This window comes from Leptonotus elevatus, chromosome 17, assembly GCF_054856555.1.
Source record: "Leptonotus elevatus isolate MCC_2025b chromosome 17, RoL_Lele_1.0, whole genome shotgun sequence".
In the NCBI taxonomy this organism is placed as follows: Eukaryota; Metazoa; Chordata; class Actinopteri; order Syngnathiformes; family Syngnathidae; genus Leptonotus; species Leptonotus elevatus.
Genome location: NC_141255.1, coordinates 4217191 through 4239209, shown reverse-complemented (window position 1 = coordinate 4239209; position 22019 = coordinate 4217191). Strand labels below are relative to the sequence as shown.

The 22019-nt window shown below is 43.3% G+C and overlaps 1 protein-coding gene across 4 annotated transcripts in view; it reads left to right on the top strand.

The window, feature by feature from the left end:
- Positions 1-20991, top strand: part of col4a6 (collagen, type IV, alpha 6) — a 64238-nt gene extending 43247 nt beyond the window's left edge. For 2 of the 4 annotated variants that reach the window (XM_086060366.1, XM_086060365.1), the window contains 45 exons: positions 2994-3128; positions 3254-3298; positions 3387-3506; positions 3600-3662; positions 4163-4198; positions 4272-4334; positions 4427-4462; positions 4546-4587; positions 4668-4757; positions 5089-5142; positions 5211-5273; positions 5362-5406; positions 5501-5554; positions 5674-5743; positions 5832-5942; positions 6016-6177; positions 6439-6489; positions 7280-7366; positions 7459-7616; positions 8507-8689; positions 8761-8944; positions 10680-10724; positions 11021-11092; positions 11205-11312; positions 12097-12315; positions 12379-12537; positions 14258-14428; positions 14794-14937; positions 15250-15369; positions 15450-15631; positions 15783-15846; positions 15921-15995; positions 16074-16181; positions 16285-16392; positions 16467-16538; positions 16635-16754; positions 16836-16952; positions 17025-17186; positions 17256-17354; positions 17451-17603; positions 17712-17828; positions 17903-18094; positions 18162-18333; positions 18423-18537; positions 19330-20991. In XM_086060366.1, the coding sequence (XP_085916492.1) occupies positions 2994-3128; positions 3254-3298; positions 3387-3506; positions 3600-3662; positions 4163-4198; positions 4272-4334; positions 4427-4462; positions 4546-4587; positions 4668-4757; positions 5089-5142; positions 5211-5273; positions 5362-5406; positions 5501-5554; positions 5674-5743; positions 5832-5942; positions 6016-6177; positions 6439-6489; positions 7280-7366; positions 7459-7616; positions 8507-8689; positions 8761-8944; positions 10680-10724; positions 11021-11092; positions 11205-11312; positions 12097-12315; positions 12379-12537; positions 14258-14428; positions 14794-14937; positions 15250-15369; positions 15450-15631; positions 15783-15846; positions 15921-15995; positions 16074-16181; positions 16285-16392; positions 16467-16538; positions 16635-16754; positions 16836-16952; positions 17025-17186; positions 17256-17354; positions 17451-17603; positions 17712-17828; positions 17903-18094; positions 18162-18333; positions 18423-18537; positions 19330-19590 (5007 nt within the window). In that variant the 3' untranslated portion in view covers positions 19591-20991. The remainder of the gene's footprint in view (positions 1-2993; positions 3129-3253; positions 3299-3386; positions 3507-3599; positions 3663-4162; positions 4199-4271; positions 4335-4426; positions 4463-4545; positions 4588-4667; positions 4758-5088; positions 5143-5210; positions 5274-5361; positions 5407-5500; positions 5555-5673; positions 5744-5831; positions 5943-6015; positions 6178-6438; positions 6490-7279; positions 7367-7458; positions 7617-8506; positions 8690-8760; positions 8945-10679; positions 10725-11020; positions 11093-11204; positions 11313-12096; positions 12316-12378; positions 12538-14257; positions 14429-14793; positions 14938-15249; positions 15370-15449; positions 15632-15782; positions 15847-15920; positions 15996-16073; positions 16182-16284; positions 16393-16466; positions 16539-16634; positions 16755-16835; positions 16953-17024; positions 17187-17255; positions 17355-17450; positions 17604-17711; positions 17829-17902; positions 18095-18161; positions 18334-18422; positions 18538-19329) is intronic. The other 2 variants (XM_086060368.1, XM_086060367.1) reach the window with 2 other exon arrangements.
- The last annotated feature ends 1028 nt before the right edge of the window (positions 20992-22019 follow it).

The following is a 22019-nucleotide window of genomic DNA, read 5'->3' as shown; positions in this document are numbered from 1 at the left end:
ACTGGCTTGAGTGAATATTTAAGGGATCATCAGGTGTGGTGAGGGGAATCGTCAATTGTTTTTATACTAATCTGATAACTACAGAAAGCAAGAGATGCAGTAACCCAGAATGAGCTGAAGATGTTGAAGTTGCAATACTTTGGATTCTCAGGTAACTGTAGGTGAATATAAAGAAATGTGGTCGGTGTAAAACAAATAGTTTAAAGTTGGAAGTGTTTGAATTGGTCGAAAAAAATGAAGAAATTGGAGAACCCCCAAAAAATTAAATTGTGCTTTCAATTTGATAGTTTGAAAAAAAATCTGTATTGATAAGATGAAAAGTATTAAGTCGGAATGATTTGAATTGGTCAAAAAATGTAGAAATTAGAGGGGAAAGTTAAACAATTCGAAAATGTGTTCTATTTTGATTAGGAATAAATCTGGAATTGTTATTGGTAAAATTGTTGAATTTTTGTTATTTGAAAATCGTTCCCTCGGCAAACTGAATGATCTGAAAGTTTTGAATTTCAAATGGAAATTATATGAATTTGTTTTGTTGAATGTGTCACTGGGACTGAATGGGGAATTTTTTGTGGGATTTTTTGTGGATAAAAAATGTAAAATATTGATTTGTGGGAAGTTTTGTAAGAGATATTGAAGTTCGAATGATTGGAATCAGTGAATGAATGCAGGAAAGGAAGTTTATCATGTAACAAAAATGATAATAATTAAAAAGTGGGAATAGTGTGGAAAATGTGAAATTGTGTTGAGAAATGTTGAAAATACAAATTGAATGAGTCGAATAATTTCAATTTTCAGTTGGAACGATTTGAAACCTGTTGCCTGTTCTCTTTGGGAATGAATGTGAATTTTTGGTGAACATTTGGAATGAGTTAAAATAATATATCCATCTTCATTTTCCAAGCAGCCGCAGCGGGAATTGCACTGTGAGCCTGCACCACCGTAGTCCGCCAAATCCCATTCGTTTGCCAGTTCTCCCCCTGCCAGCATCGCCAGCGCCACCAAATTCTGCTCCCATCACCATCCGACAGTGAGCATGCAGTGTGACAGTTAAATCTTCACCCCGTCACCGGAACAATACGACTGGTTAAACACCCCGACAGCCTGAGGGCGGACAACACGCACACTTTCACACACACACACGGCCGCCCCGAAACTGTCTGCTCAAGCGCTCTCCCGCTCCAGGAAGTGAGGCGGGCCCTCGATGGGAGCGCTAAGTCCAGAGAGCTTAGCGACCTCGAATAGGCCCCTTTGTGCCCTTTGTGCTGGAGGGGATTTGGGTTGGGCCTACAAACTGACCACTCTGCTGGAAGATGATGAGGCTGGAAGGTCCGCTCAGGGCTGACCGGAACGTCGACTCTTTGGCACGAAAACACAAACTGCTTCCAAATGACCCCGGCTCGCTGTGGCTGAAGGTGTCGGCACATTAATGCTGTGTCTGCCAAACTTTTGAGAAGAATGCCGTCGCACACCACCACATTGGAAATATCAGATCGAGAGATGAGCTTGGTAAAATTGTCACCAAGGTGTGTTCAGAGGCCAGCAGGAAAAGGCCTGGCATTTTTGGCTCCGTGTGAAACCAGGTGTGGACCCAAGATGGGATCCAGACAGCGCTGACAGGCTGAACTTCACCTCGCTCAAACCCTCTCATCACGTCAACTTGGCTGCCCCCCCCCCCCCCGAGGCGTCGGACACGCCCACGCTGGTCAAGTCAAAGCCGGGATCGTTGTCGACTCATTATTAGTTCTCACAACATGATACTGCATTCACCGGAGAGCAAAATAGATACAAACAGTGTATTGTATATATGTTAACTCATTCACTGCCATTGACGGTTATAAACGTCAAACTTGAACTTGAACTATTTCTATTAGTTTAACATTTTTTTTCTACTTTTGTTAACAAGAGTATGAAAACCTAGATTTGTTTTCATTGTACATTTAGAACAGATATAAAATGTGTGCCTGACGCCCCTAATTTTTAATAATCATCTCGTCAGGCAAATACATTTTTTAATTGTAAGGAATCAAATGACTTCACTAGTTAACTCACGATTAATCACCAATTTTACATCTGTTCTAAATGTACAATAAAACAATTTTTTTTAGGTTTTCATACTCTTGTTAACAAAAGTGGGGGGGAAAAGTTAAATTAATAGAAATAGTTTAAATGAATTTTTGACGTTTATAGCCGTCAATGGCAGTGAATGAGTTAATATGCACAATGTGTAATATACTATAGAGGCCTCAAGTTCATTTTTCATCTCTGAAATCAAACCTGACATCTGACACGCCTTTCATGGGCTCCTTCTGTCTCCCGTGTTTCCTCTCACCTGCTTAAATGGGAGCTAATGGCTTCACTTGTCATGCATCTCGATGTGTGTGCGTGAGTGTGTATGTTTCAAAGCAGCTTGTGATGTTCTTGTCATTTTACTGCCGTTATGTGGTGGATATGTGGAAGTGCAGCCTGGAAAAAAACATTTTTCAGACTTCCTAGTCAACGTTAAACATTTCTTGACCAGTCTAAACATGACATTCTGATTAATAGTAATTAATAATTAATAATATTAATTTGTGAAATAAGATTCAGGAAGCAAAATCCAGCCATTTTATCCATCTCAGAGGGCGGCCATTTTGCCACTTGCTGTCGACTGAAGATGACATCACAGTTGCTCAGGTCTCAGGTTACGACCAATCACAGCTCACATGTTTACTGAAGCTGAGCTGTGATTGGTTGTTACCTGAGACCTAAACTTTGATGTCATTTTCACTCGACAGTAAGTGGCAAAATGGCCACCTTCTGATATTGATATATAAAAAAATTTGGGGGATTTTACTGCTTAACAAAATTGATACATTGCAACCGATATATATATTGTGAGCAAATGTTACAGATGACAAAAATAAATAAAAATACATCTTTTTACAAATGATGTGGCCTGTGTAAATTTTACAACAACAATGGACTCGTGACCTTGTCATCTTCCATCTCAGGGTCGTCCCGGGCCTCTAGGTGATGTTGGTCAGAGTGGGCCAGAGGGTTTCCGTGGCAGCCCGGGGCCTTCAGGGCCCAAAGGAGAGAAGGGCCATATTGGCTTGAAAGGGCCATCCGGCCCGAAAGGAGACAAAGTGGGTGTTATAGACTGGAAAATGTTTGCCATTTTGTTAATCACGTATAGGCAGTTTAAGTCTTAAAACTAAATGAAATGTTATAGCAACAAGCTGTTTTGTTCATTGACTGATTGATTCAACAGGGACCAATGGGAGTACCAGGATTTCAAGGAAATGATGGCGTACCTGTAAGTAAACAAAGTCCAAAAATGGATCTTAAAATAAACTATATATTTTTATTTTTATTAAAAAAAATTCCCCCCCTGTTGGACTTAGGGTCACACTGGTCAGCAGGGTGGCAGAGGACCACCAGGACTGGACGGCTGTAATGGGACCAGAGGGGAGCCCGGATATCCTGGTTTTGGCACCGGAGGGCCCGGCCAACCTGGATTTGCAGTAAAGACAGATCTGCTTGTTTCGCTTCATACACTTTTTACAACCGGTATGAAAGGTGCGGCTCAATTATGATATTGTCATGTGCTCTTCCAGGGACCTATCGGGCCAAAGGGTCAGAAAGGAGAACCTCGATACATCACTGATGGCGGCGTCGCTGTGAGTTCTCACTGACAATTTATTAAGTCTTACATCCGTGTGGAAGTCAGTCGTCATAGCATGCAGTAACTATGTTTGGCCACTTGATGGTGCCAAAAAGCTGATATCTCACTCATGTACAAGTCTTCCTTTGCGCCAGAGGTGGCCAAAGTACTCACAATGTTATTGGTTTGTGTTTAGTTGTATTGAGTAACTCAAAGTAACTCTATTAAGGCCATGGGTGGGGAATATCTTGCTTTTAAGTTATCAGTCTTGATTGAATGTATCTTTCTCTATCTGTGTCTTGTTGTCATCCATAGGTGTCACATAATAAGCCTATTTTGAAAAGTAGAAAATAGTTTTCAAATATAGGGAGTGAAAGGCAAAAGTAAAATAAATACTTTATTAAAGTATACATACAATACCTTAAAAATACCTATTCAGGTACACTGACAAAGCATTTTTATTTTGTTATTCATCAGTATTGTCCGGAATTAACTTTCTTTGTGTGTTTGTTTCAGAGCTTACCTGGCCTTCCAGGAGAAGACGGTCGACCTGTAAGAATTTTTTTTACTCAACATTTCATGTTCCTCTCTTCACTCAAATTTGAAAATGTGTGTCCTCATGCAGGGCACCGTAGGTCCCGATGGTCCAGTTGGTTTCGCTGGTCCACCAGGGCCGGAGGGATATCCCGTATGTTCAAGAGAACTGCACATAATATTGCGTTTTCCCCTCCCTGTATCACACGAAGGACACTTGAGTGAAGTTGTGTTGTTTGTCTTCAGGGCCCGCCCGGTCTTCCCGGTCCACCAGGGCCGATGGTAAGTATAAAAACAAACAATAAGATGCTGTGACTTTGTCATTAAGAGACAGCACCAAGTGCATCTTGTCATCTTATTTTTAGGGGAGTCGTAGTGACGGATATCAAGGCGAGAAAGGAGACAAGGTATGTGTCGCTAATTGAAAATCTATCTATAACGCTATCTCTCTTGAACAGATACAAATGTGTGTTATTATGGCCTCCAGGGTGATTTGGGGCTACCGGGACCGAGTGGCACGCCAGGTGACGGGTCTCTAAGGAGCGAGCAGACCCTCACGATCTATAAAGGAGATAAGGTAACAGAGCAAAGGAAGGTTATTATCCTAAGTGGCCAATTTTGGAGGGGTAATGCGCACACTTACAGCCAACAATGAGGCACTCTGAAGCAGCCATGCTAGCAGTCTATCCAAAGGGAAGATGCATGTCCAGGGTGCACACAGCTAGTTTAGGGAACTGCACATCACGTCTCGGTGTAAAATAGTTTATTGCTACATCTTCACAACTTACTTTTTAGACACGTACAACGTATTAGGAAACAAAACTCTGAATTGACTTTACAGGGTCTTCAATGTGACTTCAGCTAAAATCAAATCTGACTTGGTTGCGTTTTCTTTCTCTGCCTGAAAGGGTGAACCTGGACCGAAGGGCATCCGTGGATTCCCCGGGAACCGTGGCCCACCTGTAAGTCCTTCAAAGGTTTCCGCGCAAGTTTGGGGTTGTGAACGTTTGTCATCTTTCTTCAACTTTAGAGCCCTTTTGGTTTCCGTGGGGAATTTGGAGAGAAAGGGATACCTGGCTACCCAGGGCCCAGAGTAAGTGCTTCCATAAAAATTTAAATGAAATGTTGTCCTGTCCAACATTATTCTGTAACTTGTGTGCTGTTTCCTGTGTTGCCTTCAGGGTCCTCCGGGATTTAACGGTCCTCCTGGCCTACCAGGACAACAGGTAGACTTTAAAAAAACAAAACACCCGCACCTTGATTTTAAAATGTTCTGTCACCTCATTGGCTGATCTAAGTCCAACATCTGTTATGTCACAGGGATACTCAGGAGCTCCAGGATTTCCCGGACAACCAGGATACAGCGGATCCAAGGTACAAGGAGTCCCCCGCGCTTTCCGTTTTTGTTTTGTGCGACTTCCTTAATCATTCCAGTCTTGGACGTCCACTACAAGTGTGCCAATTCAATCATCGTTGTTCTGAATGCCTATTAGGGAGACCAGGGAGAACAGGGACTCCCGGGACCAACTGCTTATGTCAGCGGTCCAGGCACTTTTGTTCAAGGTAAAGTCTGACGCTTAACATCCAAAGTAATCTTTGGACTGTTGAAGTTTTTGCTCCAACTGGTTTTGCCCCTTTCTTTGGCTTCCAGGACCACCAGGTGACCCGGGCTTTAACGGATTTCCAGGCACACCCGGTGACCAAGGACCTCCTGGGTTTCCAGGCCCGCCGGGCCCACCAGGACTTGGAGGTTACGGTTCAGGTAACGTGCTCATACGAGTTTGATGTACGGCGTCGTTCTGATAAACCTCTCGTCTTTGCTGATTTCTTGTCAGGAGGTGGTCCCGCCAGATCGGGTTTCCCAGGGACCCCGGGACCAAAGGGAGAGAACGGTAACCCCGGCATACCCGGCTATGGCACTGAAGGACTTCCAGGCTCACCTGGACTTCCAGGGATCCCAGGGATCCCAGGACCTCCTGGACCTCGGCGCTCCTCCGGTACGTAGACCCAAAACCAGTTAACAAATATTCCCTTCCGTCATAGATGGTGATGATCACATTAAGCATGTTACCCCCCCCCCCCCCCCCCTGTAAATTATTACCTCTATGATTGCATTGACCTCATGTTAGGGATGCATCATCATCATCATCATCAGGCAGGCGTTATGCATAAAACGATTGAATTAAAGCCATGAAAGGTAGTTGTAAGTACGGCTGCAAGACCGAAATCCTGGCTGACTGACTTTACCTTCCTCCAAGGCCGACCCAGTGAGCCCTGCGTCATCTATCCTGAGGTGGAAAGGCCCACTGGTCAGTCAAATCCAGGTATCCCCCGGGCAGCAGCCATATTGCGATGGTCACCATGGCAATATTTTTGCTTGCCTGGGCGAATAAATCAATAAGAAAAAGCCCAGCAAACTCAACTTTCAGCAGGCGGTAGCTTAACTCTTTTTACTCTGTGCAAGGTGTAGTGGTAAGTTTGGCTTACTGGTCTCTTGACTGCAAGCTGCTTTTCTCATCTTTGGCCACAGGGTGTCGCCAGTGAACATAATTCATTGATTTTACTTGCAGTAGGAGGGACACACGCAGGATCATTTTGTGTTTGAATTCATTATGTTCATGCATTTTATGCAGTAATTGCAAAATACATAGCATATCTTTATTTTGTAAGCACACCAAATGTACACATTATATCTTGATAGGCACGAGGTTAGAATTGTCAGCAGAGCAATGTAAAATCAGTGAATTTGGTTCATGCTTAATGTAAAGCTGTGTTATATTGAAATATAAAAGCAATCTAATGCTTAAAATAACCTTGCAGTTCAAGCCTGTCAAAGCTACCGTTGCAAATGAGAACAAACTAACTCTGATTTCACACTGTGTCTCAAAGCTGCACTGTGCTGCTTAGTCATCATTTGACTAGAAAATTCATTATTTCAAAGACCCACTGTAAGAATGAATTGCTAATTTCCGTTTTGTTGCCTGAGCCCGTGCAGACCTTCCCATTAGCAAACAGTGTGAAATCTGAAAGCCACAAAATTTTGCAAACTTGCCATTGCTTTTAAATCCACTCTCAGTCAACGTGCGCGTGTTGTTGCAGTCTCACCCGGTGTCAGCGTTCCGGGTGTCCCGGGGCTGCCTGGTTCTCAAGGACCGACGGGTAACCAAGGATATAAAGGCTTCCGAGGTACCACCCAGCGTTGAATACACACTTGAACGCTAAATGATACTTTTGCTTCTAACCCATCTCGTCTACTCCTCGTCCCCCACCCTAACAAGGGGATCCCGGTGACTGCAACTGTGTCGGAGGCGGCTCCTCGGGGCTGTCCGGGACTCCTGGACTTCCGGGCTCCAACGGCAGCCCCGGCTTCCCTGGACCAAAGGGTGAGGCTGGTGACGTGGGCTCACCTGGATTTGGCAGCCTTCAGGGATCTCCTGTGAGTACAGTTTGAACCCTTTAGCAGCACATTTGAGTAGTTATACGATATTCAGAATTGTTCATGTACTAGTACACTTTTTTTTTTTTTTTTTTCTTCTCTTTTTTTTTTGTTTTTTCCAAAAAGAGCTCAGTATTGTTCATTCGGTAATGTCATCATCATTGCTTTTTTTTTATTTTTTTATTTTTTTTTAGTACACTTTTTATGCTCACTAGTGAATGAATGGGTGAGACAATGAAACATACCGATTTTTTTTTTTTACCATGTTTTTTTCATAAGGAGAATTGCACGGAATTAGCAAGCACAAAACACGACTGTATCTAATGTATTGTCCTTCCTTCCTTGTTCTTCTTCTGTGGTGTCTATTGAGAAAAAAAAACGTAATGGCACATTACTGCCCCCAACTGATATTGTCTTTCTACTGCAAGAAAAACTGAATTGATGGTGGAAACAACTTAGAAAATACCATTTGCTGTTGTGTGACTTGGAAAACAGTCGGGGTGAAACGGGTCCTCGAGTAATTCGAGTACCTCATCTGAAAAAAATGCTTTTTTTTCCTGCTTGAGGTACCTGTTTATTGCTTTGCATTGTCGGAAAGACAGTCAAGCTAGTCGTAGCAATGCTATGAATGGATGGCAACATGCCACCAATGTGGTGAGAAGGCCAACTTAAAAATATAATCTTCCCAAATACAGTATAGGAGGACCTACAACTACATTTCGTTTTGCATTTCTGAGTGAAAATAAAAGTATAGGACCCTAACCCTGGAAAGTTACCATCTTAACCAGAAACGTTCTTCTTCTAACGAGAATAATTTCTCATTTGAATGAGAAACTAAATGTCTTTACTTGTAGCTTATTTAGCAAACTTTCACTGCGGTCCTCCCTCAGGGTCGTGCTGGCGAACGTGGTTTCTTTGGCCGTAAAGGAGAAAAGGGGGCATCGTACTACACCGACTTTGGTTCTGGAGTGAAGGGAGAGCTCGGAGCAACCGGGCCCAGAGGACCCACTGGAGAAACAGGAACACCAGGCAGGGACGGATCGCCAGGCTTCCCCGGAGCCCCCGGACTCCCAGTGAGTGCTTCAAAATCAAATCAAAAGAGGGTTCTTGATAAACAAAATAAAATATGAAATGTCTGCTTCAGGGGGACGCTGGCTATAACACATACGGAGAGAAAGGTTTCCCGGGGTTCCCGGGTGCCAAGGGTCGGCCTGGAGGGCCTGGCGAGCCTGGCGGTGGCTTTGCGGGTGCGCCCGGCTTCCAAGGAGAGCCCGGAGAACCCGGTTTTCCGGGACTGCCGGGGTCGCCAGGTTTGCCTGGACCAAGAGGTAAGTGGTAGTGGACGTTATCCATGTGTGTGAGTCTCATATTGTCCCTACAGGCTGAATCGAACATCCATCATGAGCGTTGCCGTCCTCCGACTTCAGTAGTTACCATAGCAACCACGCCCCAAACACTTTAGGAGGGTTACACTCCTTCCTCGTGGACTCATCCGAAAACCTGGGAAGGATTTTTCTCTCCCGAAAGCAGCTTCCTGCCCTTCCTCCCCTCGGCTGTTGCAGCAAACTGTTAACGTCACGATTAATGGTCTCCATTAATGAGCTTCTACACTTGCTCTATAATCTCTCTTGTTGATAAAGCGCTTCATTTATAGTGCAATGATTGTTGCATCATGATGAAAGTGAAAACCTGAACTGCCATTGTGATTCTTTGGCCTTAGAGGATGTGGATGACAGTTTGATTTGGAGTCTGAATTATGGTATTACAAAACGGAGGTGTCAAGCTCGTTTTTTGTTACAGGCCACATCTGAGGTAAGATTTCCCGGGGTGACTATAAAAATCGAATGCATTTAAAATCAACTCATTATAATATTATCCGTGCGATTTACTTCCTTTTTGTGTTTTCACTGCATCGCAGAATTTTAAATTGTGCATATAGAATTTTAAATTGCACACTTATACTTTACACTCTCGTTCGCTGACGCCCACGTCACCCACCAGGCCAGGCCCCGCTTTTTAAAGCCACACACGTTCACAGTTACAGGCACTATAGCGTCGAACGCGGGGATTCTCTTCATTTGCTTCTTTTTTTCTATCTTAATGATATATTTTTAAATATAATAATTTATAGTACATTATTATGATATAAGTTAGTGGGGGTAGGACTAGATAAGTTCTTGTACTTTTTCCTATTCCCTTTGAACATGTAAATTCTGACTTTACCAATAATTTTCTTTTTTAACTTTTATTTTCTTTCTTTCACTTTTATTTTATATTTTGTACTGCATTTATATGTTCAATGTTCAATAAACCAAACCAAAGGATGGTAACTCCAAGTAGACAAAAAAAGCTCGCATGCATGTTTTGCATTGGCATAATACAAAAACTTTAAAATATATGTAAATTATAAAAATAAATACATAGTTACCCCCTGTATCAATTATTCTGTCCATTTTTAAACAATAAATTTGAATGGAATGATTTCAAAGTCATGTCAAATAGAGGCAACCAAAAGGTTGAACTCTACAGCCAAAATGAAAAGACCAAAGACTTTATTTTCTTTAAAAAAAAAAATAATAATAATAATGATGTGGCGTGCCGGATGAGTTTGACACCTGTGTTTTAAAAGAATCCCATAATTGATCACATTCTCGCCTCCTCCGAGGCCAAACGACACAAAGTTTGCCTATCTGCAGAAATGACTGTGCTCTCATAGCTCAATGCTAATGCTAAACAACCCGTGTTTGTGCTCTTTAATATGAAAGGTTATTGTCACAAGCGGGAGCAAAGAGACAAGCGTCAAATTTGCTCTTGCAATAAGTGCAATAATCTGTTTGAAAGCATTTGCCTTAACCAGATGAGCCTCAAGTCATCCAATGGAACGGATTGCTGATTTTGCTGATGTTTTGTTTGATGAACAAGATTTGGCGCATGCAAATGACCCTGACTGGCTTTGTATGCTGCAATTTTCGACCTCTCTCTCTTTCTGTCTTCCTCTCCATTTCCACCCGTCCGTCCATCGCTCTGTCCTGCTGACGGCCTTGTGCACGTGCGTCTGTCCAGGTGAAAACAGCTGCGAAGAGGTTATTGACAGCGAAGAGGGAACGGGTGGGTAATGAACTTTTTCATCAGGTGGCCAGCGTAACAATCTCAGGAGCTTTATACGCGGAAACTAGTGGATTCCCAAAGACGGAGCAAAGCGCTCCAACTAAATCACTTGCAGGGAGTAAAACACAAAAGATGTTTTGAAAAGTAGTGAATGGAGGCAGCGGACAATCAACATAAATTCTGTGAATGAACATGCATGTCACAATCAAAAATGTGTTTGTTTGTTTTCTTTTTTCTTTTTTGTGGATCTGCTTGAACCTTTTGTCCACTGCCTAATTACGATTGACTGCTCCCAGGCCAAGTGCTTCCCTGCACCATACCCGGCGAAGTCGGGCTGCCCGGTTTTCCCGGTATACCTGGACGACCAGGTAAAAAAAAAAAAAAAAAAATGTTTTTTTCTTTTTCTCCAAAAGATCTAGAAATGTAAGGAAACATAAATACCGATCAACAGAATATCATTGAGATGTTTGTGCATATTAGGTCCGAAAGGTCAGCCGGGCTTTCCGGGAGGCTCCGGACGTCCAGGATTTGATGGTGGCAAAGGAGAGAGAGGAGACTCCGGCTTTGGAGGACAGCCCGGACCACAAGGTAGTCAGCCATTCAGACCAATGTCATTCTTACACTAAAAGTGTCACTGTCGCTAATCTATGCTAACGCGGTAGAAAACTACAGTAAACTTGCGCTTACACTTTCATAATGTGCAAGTCGTAGAATTCTGTTAGGTGCTGTTTTTTTCCCAGGTTCAAGCTGTGCTCCCCCTTAAAGGGGAAGTCAACACAAACATTTTCTTTACAATAATATGTTGTTGTTGGGCCTCCACTATGGTCTAAAAATGCATTAATATTGTGGAATTTTTTTTTATCCATTTCACGGGGCGTCCATTTTGCCACTTGCTGTCTGTAACGACCAATCACAGCTCACTTCTTCTTCTTTTTTTTTTTGTTAAGTCATGTGATGTATGCAAGCTGAGTCATGATTGGTCATTACCTGAGTCCTGAGCAACTGTGATGTCATTTTCAGTCGACAGCAAGTGGCAAAATGGCCGCCCTCTGAGATGTTAATCAGAATACCGTGTTTAGACTAGTAGGTTGAGCCTTTCTCATGTTATCTTTTGTCATCTAAGAAACTTGGGGCGCTAAATAGTGACCCACCGGGCTTCCCGTTCTGTCTGATGGTCTTTTTTTTTATGTTAATTGGATGGGTTGTGACTATGAAGACAAATTCCTTGTGTGTTTTACATACATGACCAATAAAGCCGATTCTGATTTGTATGAAAAACATTTAAATACAAAATGGCGCTGAATGTGCTTTATTGTACCACATGATATGTGTCTGCGGGTCCGAAGACTGTTGATCTTGCTTTCTCCCTCAGGTTTCCCTGGACCTAGAGGGGACCCCGGTGTTCCCGGTGTCCCAGGACAGATTTATGACGGGGCCAGGGGCAAGGATGGTGTCCCAGGACGCCCTGGAGCCAAAGGCCAGCCTGGAGAAGTCCTGGGAACCACACGGGGGGCTCCAGGACGGGATGGTTTTCCAGGAAGTCCTGGAGACAAGGGCCAGCCCGGGTCACCTGCAGGATCTGGATCGCCCGGTGCGTCCTTTTGACGGCGTTACAGTCACATGAATACCTCAATGACCCCCTTGGTTTGATCAGGATTCGACGGGCGCACGGGTGTTCCCGGGCTTAAGGGGGAGCGCGGAGTCGATGGTTATCCTGGACTTTCTGGTCCTCCTGGACTCCCAGGCGATCCAACCATTCAAGTCCCCGGTCCACCAGGAATCGATGGCAGCAAGGGCCTAAGCGGCTCACCAGGTGAGGGAAACCTTCACGTTGTGAAATCCACCACCATGTTTAATGCAAGAAGGAAGAGAAGCAAATCATATGATTGTTTACTTTGAAGTTGTCACCTTTCTTCATTCTCTCCATTTTTGAACCAGACTTCATGGCACACGTTGTGTTGTGTTTAAACTCACCCGAAAGATTCTCTCCCTCTCTTTTGGTTTTATATTCCCACGTCTTCTGTCTTTCCTCCTCCCACCTTTCCCTCCTTCCCACCTACCGTCATCATCATCTCCATTCATCCTTTCATCCCTCCACCTGTTTCCTCTTGGTGTTGGCTCGTTCCATGTAGGCTGTCAAGGTGAGATATACTCCCCCTTTTCCGCATATTTATCCATCGATAGTCCCATCCGCTCCATCTTTTACTGCTTCCATTGCCGGCCTACACGTCCATGTTCCGGCTCAAAATGTCCATGAATGCTGGATGGATACGATCAATTGAACATCTCATGACAAACTTTGCTTTGTGCTGACTTTGTGGACATTTTAGCTGTGAGACATTTGGAAGTGTTGTTCTTTCCAGCCGTCCTTGTGCATCTAGCGCTAACATTTGTAGTGCATTGAAACATTCAAGTGGCATCTGTCATTTCTTTGCACTAGGCTTGTGTGACCACAAACTCAACAAGGCTTCATTCTTAAAAAAAAGGATGACATTTTCATCATGTTCCACTCATCCAGTGCACATCTTGAAAATTCACTCGAAAAAAGATTGGGTCAAAAATAACCCAAATTGGGTCAAAAATGGACCGACCCAATTTTTTGAGTTTTTAAACAAATTCAATTAATAATTCACAAAACAACCTAATTTTTGGGGTTGTGTCGTGGTTTATTTGTCTGACCCAACTTTTGGGGTTAATTGAATAACCCAATTGAATTTGGTCTAAAAATGAACCCTGAAGTTTGAGTTATTTAATCCAAATCGTTGGGTCAAGTTAAATACTAACCCACAAAGCAACCCAATTTGTTGGGTTGTTTTTTGGGGGGGTTATTTATTCATTTGACCCAACGTATAACCTTATATAACTGGGTCAAAAATGAACCAACCCAACTTTTTGAATTATTTAATCTAAAAAGTTGGGTAAAATTAAATTATTAACTATTAATTAATAATAGTTAATTATTTATTTGACCCATCTTTTTGGGTTAATTGAATAAACCAAAAAGTTTGAGTTGGTCCCTTTTGGACCCAATTTGGGTTCTGTTTGACCCAACTGTTTTTAGAGTGTTCTTTTTTAAGAAACGGATCATAGAATTTAGTTACTCCTTGGTGGTTTGAATATGCTAATTTAGTCTGGAATTGCACTAAAAAAAATCAATGACATCTGAAATAATCAAATTTGTTCTTTCTTTTTTTCCAATCAATAATACAGATCATATTAAGAGTGTATTTTCCTATTTTCCAATCAGAGTGCAATTGCAGCCATACTATGCAAGGTGTGCTTGTGGTGTGTATTCACAATCTGTATGTATGCAAGAATTCAAATTTTTACATTTTGTTGAAGGTGAGTTTATTTGGAAAGCCTTTTAGAAAACATAAAGTCAATTAATAATTACATTAGTTATTAAGAGTGTTTTTGATTGCTTTTATAAATAATAATGTGTTCCTGAATGCTGCTTCATCCCCCACTCCGCCCCCTCCCTTCTAATAATAATCAATTCAGATAATAATGTCACATCATCCATCCTCCACCAGGCTTTCCTGGTCGAAAGGGAGAGAGGGGAGATCCAGGTTTCCCAGGCCCTGCTGGTATGAAGGGCACCCCAGGACTATCCGGAACGCCGGGCTCACCGGGGTCAAGGGGATCCCCTGGACCTCCAGGACCAGGAACAAGGGAGGGATTACCAGGAATACCAGGAAGGAAGGGTATGGTGAAGCCAGCATCTGATGACATCACTCTTGGTTAACTCATTCACTTCAGATATCAAATTTATGATTAATCGTGAGTTAACTATTGAAGTCATGCAATTAATTACAATTGAAAATTAGGAGCGTCGGGCGATTCAAATCGTAATTAATTGCATGACTTTACGAGTTAACTCACGACTAATCACAGATTTTATATCTGTTCTAAATGAACAATAAAAAAAAATCTAGGTTTTCATACTCTTGTTAACAAATTAATAGAAATTGTTCAAATGATTTTTTTACGTCTATAACCGTCAATGGCAGTGAATGAGTTAAAGATAACAAACAGCAATGTCTTTTTCTTTTCTTTTTTTTAAACACAGGCGAACGGGGTTTCCCAGGGGTGATGGGCTTCCCCGGATTATCAGGACGTCCTGGGAGTCCAGGATTTCCTGGGGGGAAAGGATTTCCTGGGGGGCCTGGAAGGGATGGACTTCCTGGGGCGCCCGGCTATAATGGCCAGAAAGGTAAAGTGTCCTGAGCCGGAATGAACAACGAGAACAGTGTTGGATTTAGCAGCCGTCGTAGTTTTTGTTTTTTGGGACAAAAATGTTCATTCTTTTACATTTTAGTATGTGATCGTTTTAATGGTAATGGCCTTTTCACAAATGCGTGTGTGTTTCAAGTTTTTACCATGTTAAGAAAACAGAATGGCCTTAAACATAAAACAAGCAAGACAGAAATATGTTTTTTTTTTCTTTTAGCAATTGCCAAAACTATAATGTATCCGTACTTTTGGGTTGCTTGTTTCAAAACAAATGTTGTCTTCTCCTCTTTAGGTGAGCATGGGTTACCCGGTCCCCCAGGCCCATCTGGCCCTCCAACTTCAGTGGTGTCGGTCCGAGGAGAGCCCGGAATCCCCGGAGGCAGTGGCCTTCCCGGCTTCACCGGACCCCGAGGTATACATTTGGTCTTCTACCCATTTGCATGAGACAAGAGTGGCCCGGGACATGTAAAAAAACGTCTTTGTTTTCCACAGGTGACAAAGGTTTTCCTGGCCAACCGGGTCGTCAGGGTCTGCCTGGACTTCCAGGTTTTGCCGAACAGAGTAAAGGGTTGCCGGGAGGTCCCGGTTTCCCCGGGCAGCCCGGATTTCCGGGCACCCCTGGTCCTAAGGGTGAAGCCGGTATCCTGGGATTTCCTGGCATGACTGGACCAAGGGTAAGGAAACAAATAAACATCACAACATGACAAAAAAGTCGGAATATTGGATTTAAGGTTCAAATGTCAGAATTTCAATCGAACATCTCGAACTTTTTGTGAGTATTGTACTTGGTGGAGGCGGCGAACTTCAAGTTATTTTTCTTCGCAGGGAGATGACGGCTCACCCGGTTTCTCTGGCAATCCCGGACAACCCGGTCGTTCTGGTACCAAGGGTGAGTTCAATTTCACATCGCACACAAAAAGTTTGAATATTTTCTTTTCAAATCGACTTCTATGTATTCCTCAGGTCAGCCTGGAGAGTTCTATGGCTATCCTGGCAGTCCCGGCTTCAAAGGCCAGCGTGGAGAGCCAGGATTTCCAGGTAGAAATTGAGCGAAAGATGCAGCCCACAACCGTTGAATGGCCTTGCGTCGATTGACCCGAATCTGTGTTCGTCAAGGTGGGCGTACCAACGACGGCCTGCCCGGTGATGATGGCTTCCCAGGAAGTCCCGGTTTCTCTGGGGTCAAGGGGGCACCTGGAGAAGCTGGAGGGCCTGGAATCATGGGTAGGAGCAGCGACGGCTGCTATGTTTGGATTCTTTGTCAATAGATTGTCTGGCATAAACAGTACATACATTGACGAGTGTATTTATGCGCTCATGTTGGCAGGTTCACCTGGTTACCCGGGTCCAAAAGGTCAGTCTGGCTTCCCCGGAAGAAGAGGGTCTGATGGAACTCCTGGATTGCCAGGAGGCCCTGCAGGTCCCGGACCTAAAGGTCAGATAACTTTTTTTTCTGTTTTTCAGAGTGAGACGTGAATGTTAGACAAACACACTCTTGTGTTTTCACAGGTCTTCTCGGAGCTCCTGGTTTGGACGGACTTAATGGTCTTCGTGGACCTAAAGGTCTTACTGGGACGCCTGGTAATTCACTTTTTCTATAGTAGAAGAAAGATGAGTTCATTTTTTGCGAAGTTCAGTTTTGTTTGCTAATTGTTCGATGATTTGTCTTTGTTACAGGGTCAATTGCCGGAACTCGACAGGGCGCCCCTGGTTTTCCGGGGTTGAAAGGTGAGAGAGGAGTCTTCTACGCAGGAGCACCAGGTTTCCCGGGATTAAAGGGAGAGAGAGGAGAGCCAGGTGAGACAAGCTCAACCGAATGAGACATGGGACATATTTGATGGACGGACAAGGTGCGGGCTTGCGTGTGTGCGTGGTCAGGTGGTCCTGGACTCACAGGATTTCCAGGTCGACCCGGATTCCCCGGTGTTTCAGTCGGCTCGGATGTCCCTGGGCCACTGGGAGATCCCGGCCTCCCTGGCCTAGATGGAGAGTTCGGTAAGTGCGGGTCCTTCATTGCATGTCCTCCCGGCTTTTTCCTGTCTCACCTTCCTCTTTCCTCCTCTTCAGGTTTGACGGGACCTCCAGGCCCTCCTGGGCCACCCGGTCCAGGCACGGACCAGGGAGAAAGAGGTGACCCTGGGCTCCCAGGTTACCCTGGAACCCCTGGAAGGAAAGGAGAGCCAGGGATCCCTGGAGGCCCCGGACTCTACAGCAGTACTGGCTTCAAAGGTAGACTTCTTTGAGATCTTTTTTTTTTCCACTTGGAACAGTTTTCACACCATTAAATGTACTCTCCAGGACAACAAGGTGACACCGGATTCAGTGGATCTCCAGGTCTTAAAGGTTTTCCAGGTGACCCTGGCTATTACGGAGGCAAAGGACCCAAGGGTTACCGAGGTAGGAGGACTTGAAACTTCACAACTTCGGAGCACAGAAGAATGTGGCTATAGTCGTTATAATAAAACATTCGTCTCTTGCTGCCCACCTGGCCAGGTCCTGCGGGTTCTAAGGGTCGCCCCGGGATCACAATACCCGGGACAATTCCACGTTACGAACGAACCTTTGGAGATGGCGGTGCACCAGGTGGCCCTGGACCCAGTGGTTTCTCTGGAGGGCCCGGTCAGCCCGGATTGCCTGGACGTTCAGGTGAATATTTACAAAATTAGATGATTGGGTTTTTTCATTTATTGTACGCTTTTTTTTTCCCCCAGTTGGTCAATTATTTTGAAGTTAACCATTTTATTTTCATCTCAGGTCCAAAGGGACGTCCCGGTTCTGTTGGTAAACTGGGCCGCACTGGTTCTGTTGGTCCACCGGGACCAATTGGTGACCCCGGTCCTCCTGGTTTCCCTGGATCCACTGGAGATCAAGGTCTACTTTTGTGTTTTTTTTCTCCCATTGCGCAAGCGATACATGAAATCATCTCTTTGCGTGTTCTTTCTCAGGCCTTCCCGGTGCTGCCGGTCGGCCCGGTAGTCCCGGCTCCATTGGCCGTAGCATCAGTATTGGCTACACTCTGGTGAAGCACAGCCAGAGCGTGCAGGTTCCCATGTGTCCGCAGGGCATGGCCAAACTGTGGGACGGATACAGCTTGCTTTACGTGGAGGGTCAAGAGAAGGCACACAACCAGGACCTCGGTATGAAAGCACGTCACGAGGCCACGTTTGCTGGAAAACGACACGTCTCGTCTCTGTGGGTCTTCAGGTCAGCCGGGGTCCTGCCTTCCCAGGTTCAGCACCATCCCTTTCCTCTACTGCTCCCCTAACGAGGTGTGCTACTACGCTAGCCGTAACGACAAATCTTACTGGCTGTCCACCACCGCGCCCATTCCCATGATGCCCGTGGCCCGCACTCAGATTCGGCCTTACATCAGCAGGTATCGAGCGCTTTTCCAGCCCCGCGTATGGATGTCGGGAATTCAGCACTCCTTCTGCCTTACATTTGAAACTTGTTTTTGGCTCCCAGGTGTTCTGTCTGCGAGGTGCCATCTCAGGCGGTGGCTGTCCACAGCCAGGACTTGACCATCCCCAACTGCCCTCCAGGCTGGAGGAGTCTCTGGATAGGCTACTCCTTCCTCATGGTAAGTATTTTGTCATTAGCATTAGTCTTAAAAATAAATTGCTTACAAATTATTACATCGGGAAACAATATAAAAAAAAGTTTTTAAAAAAGTTTTTAAAAAAGTTTAAAAAAAAGTTTTTATTTTTATTTTATATTTATATATATATATTAGGGGTGTCAAATGATTACTTTTTTAATCATAATTAATCGCATGACTTCAATAGTTAACTCGCGATGATTCTAAATGTTATATCTGTTCTAAATATACAACAAAATCTTATTTTTTTTCTAATTTTTCATACTCTTGTTAACATAAAGTGGAAAAAATTAAACTAATAGAAATATGGCTGCATCTTTTAGTCATTGATACAGTAATTTCATAATAATTCATAAAATTTTGTTAAAATTAAAGTTGTACTTACTGTAAAAAAAACAATTTTTAATGTGTGATATTGATTTTTGTTGGGGTAATTTTTCTGCCACTAGATGGCATAATTGCATTTGTAAGACATTGGTGACAGCTCAGTGCATTTTTCTTTTCATATTAAGAGCTATCTAATCTTTAACATGAAGTAACTTGAGAAATTATGCACATTTTTGAAATTGTAAAAATACAACTTGACCCCAGTCTCCACAAATATATGCATTATTATTAAATTTATGTTTGCTACGTTGTGACTGGAATTCCCCCATTACAGACTGTCCAAGTAAGGGGCGGTCATTAATCGCGCGTTAAAAAAATGATTGCCGTTAAAGGAACTAAGTTTTAGAGTTTTAAGTTGTTTTTTTTAAAGTGTTTGTGTCAATTCAGCACACAGCGGCCGGGGCCGAAGGCGGCGGCCAGTCGCTGGTGTCGCCCGGCTCGTGCCTGGAGGATTTCCGGGCGACGCCGTTCATTGAGTGCAACGGCGCCAAGGGGACGTGCCATTACTTTGCCAACAAGTACAGCTTCTGGCTGACCACGGTGGATCCCAACCGCGAGTTTTTCTACTCGACGGCGCAGGAGACCTTGAAGGAAGGCCAAGAGCGCTCCAGGGTCAGCCGCTGCCAAGTGTGCAGCAAGGTCTTGTAGGAAGAGGGGACGAGCGGGGAGGAAAGAATGAGGAATTGATGGAAGGTGAGGTGATGGGGAAAGGAAAGCTATAAAAGCAAGAACATGTGACTGAAAATGGGCCGCCTCTGATTCACAATGGCTTTTTACGTGTCATCCCCTTTCAGAATGAAAGCGAAGGATGAAAAGATGAGAGGAAGGTTCCGCTCTCCTCTAGATTATCACTGATAATGGTGCTATGTGTTTCCTGTTGCGTATGTTTTTGCTCCTGTTAGCATTGTTTGGGGGCGGGAATCATTCTCGGCTACCTCAGAGCGTGCCGACCTTTCCGTAAAGCGCCGCGCCACGTTAGGTGCGGTTGACTCCTAAAATTTGAATTAACCGCAGCACATGCAAAAAAAATAAAAAAAAATTGTGGTGAAATAAACATCACAATAGTTTGACCTTTTCTAAAAGCTTTTTTTAATGGCTGGCTAACATTCATGTATACTTAACTATATGCATGCTTTCATCAGATGCAAAAATAATTTTCATGCGATTGTGGTGACAGTATTATTTGGGAGAAGCGTGCCCCGATTCTTTTCTGTCAGGCTGCTCCCTGCAGTTTTAACAACAACAAATGTAACGACGCAGCACATTCACTTTACGATGCTTCAGTTTCAAACTTGGGTTGTTTCTAGTCGGCGTGCATGTCGTTTTTTGTTCTTGTTCACCGGTGCTACTAGGTGCTACTTTCCCACAAATTCCCTCGCACGGCTAAACCAACACCAGTTCTGGATGACTTGAATGAGGCCACGTTTCATATATTTTGCACTGACAATGTTTTGGAATAAATATGACAAACCAAACCACTTCCCGAGCTGAAAACCCTTCTGTTTTCACTTTTTGTGATTAAGTAATCCAACACAACACATGCTTGTCTGATAGAATGTTAATTATTGCTGTACATAGTTTTTACTGAATGTCCCCCCTCACAAATGCTTTTATTGCTTTCTTGTTTGTTTGTATTTTCTCAGCATTTCTGTAATAGGATAAGAATTTATGCTTTTCAACGTGCATTCTTAAGAATGGACTGCTGAATTCCCAAATATATAAATAAGAATAAAATGAATCCCTGGATGGTAAAAGCTTTGAGACTTTGGAACCACTACGACCACATGTCTATAGCTCTGTCATTTTGTAATCTAAAATGTAATTATTTTACCTGAATCGTGATACTATCCATTGTTTTTATTTTATTTACTGGGATAGGAGGGATGGGCAGACGACATGTGCATTAAAATTAGAGGGGAATAAAAGGCCTTTCGGAAAATATATTGTATATTCACTCTGATGATTGATTGAATATGTTATGCATCCAGTGTCAGCAGTGATGGGAAAATAAATGTGGTTTTCCTCAAAGAGGACCAGAACCAAAGAAAATCGTATGAGATGCATGCATACTTTTTTTTTTTATACTTTTCACCGCTCACGCCACCACATTTTCAATGTTCAGCCCAGATTGCAAACTTATTCAATCAATTTATGTGTAAATTTAGATGGAAAGCTACCTGTGGTAAAGTTGGGTCCGTGTCTCTCTTGGTCATTGAATATAACGTTCAGGAACTGATATTAGAAATAGCAAAACGACTGTATAAAAACGGCTAGTTGGTTTGTTTTTAATGACCAGAAGTTGCCATCGACAGCATTTCTCATAATAACCAGGAGATGGCGACAGCGTGGCGCCTAAAATCTGGAGAAAATTGTTGCCACCGCCGCTCTGTTAATGAAAGAAAACAAATAAAAGTAATCATAAAAACAAAATAATGACATCTAATTTGACTTTTAGAGACAAGTTAGACTATTTCTAGTGGCTGTGGAGAGTCGGGGGCGACGTGAGTCAGGTGACCCGCAATGACAGAACATGAACGCCTTCGTTTAGTTCCTGTGATTCGCTTTGAAAAGCAACAATTTCCGCGGTAAACCAAAGCAGTCGTCATGACGAGTCACCAGGTGGCGCTAGTGTGCAGTGCGCCGTTCAATAAGCAGAAGAAGTAGATTGGCTTTGGTTGGCGTTTGGTCAGCCCTGCAGGTCACATCCAGCTTCTTGTCGGAGGGGGCTGTCGCCACCTTGTGGCCAGAAAACAGCCTTACTACGTGGTGTTTTGTTTATTTGGTTGTTTTTGTTTCTATTTCGTCCCTCCTCGTTTTAAGCCTTATATTATTTTTTATAATACTTTTTAAATCCTTACTCGACATGGTTTTATTTATTTATTTGTTAAAGCCTTACAATACATGGCCTTTAAAAAAAAAAAAAACTTTCACCTTGTCAAAATGTTTTACTACAGATTTAAAAAAAAAAAAAAATCCTCATTATTAATTTTTTATTTAATGTCCATGTTAGAGGAAACAGGGCCCCACAGATAAAAGCTTGTGCAAAGTATTTTGGATGAAGTTTATTGTCAGTGCAA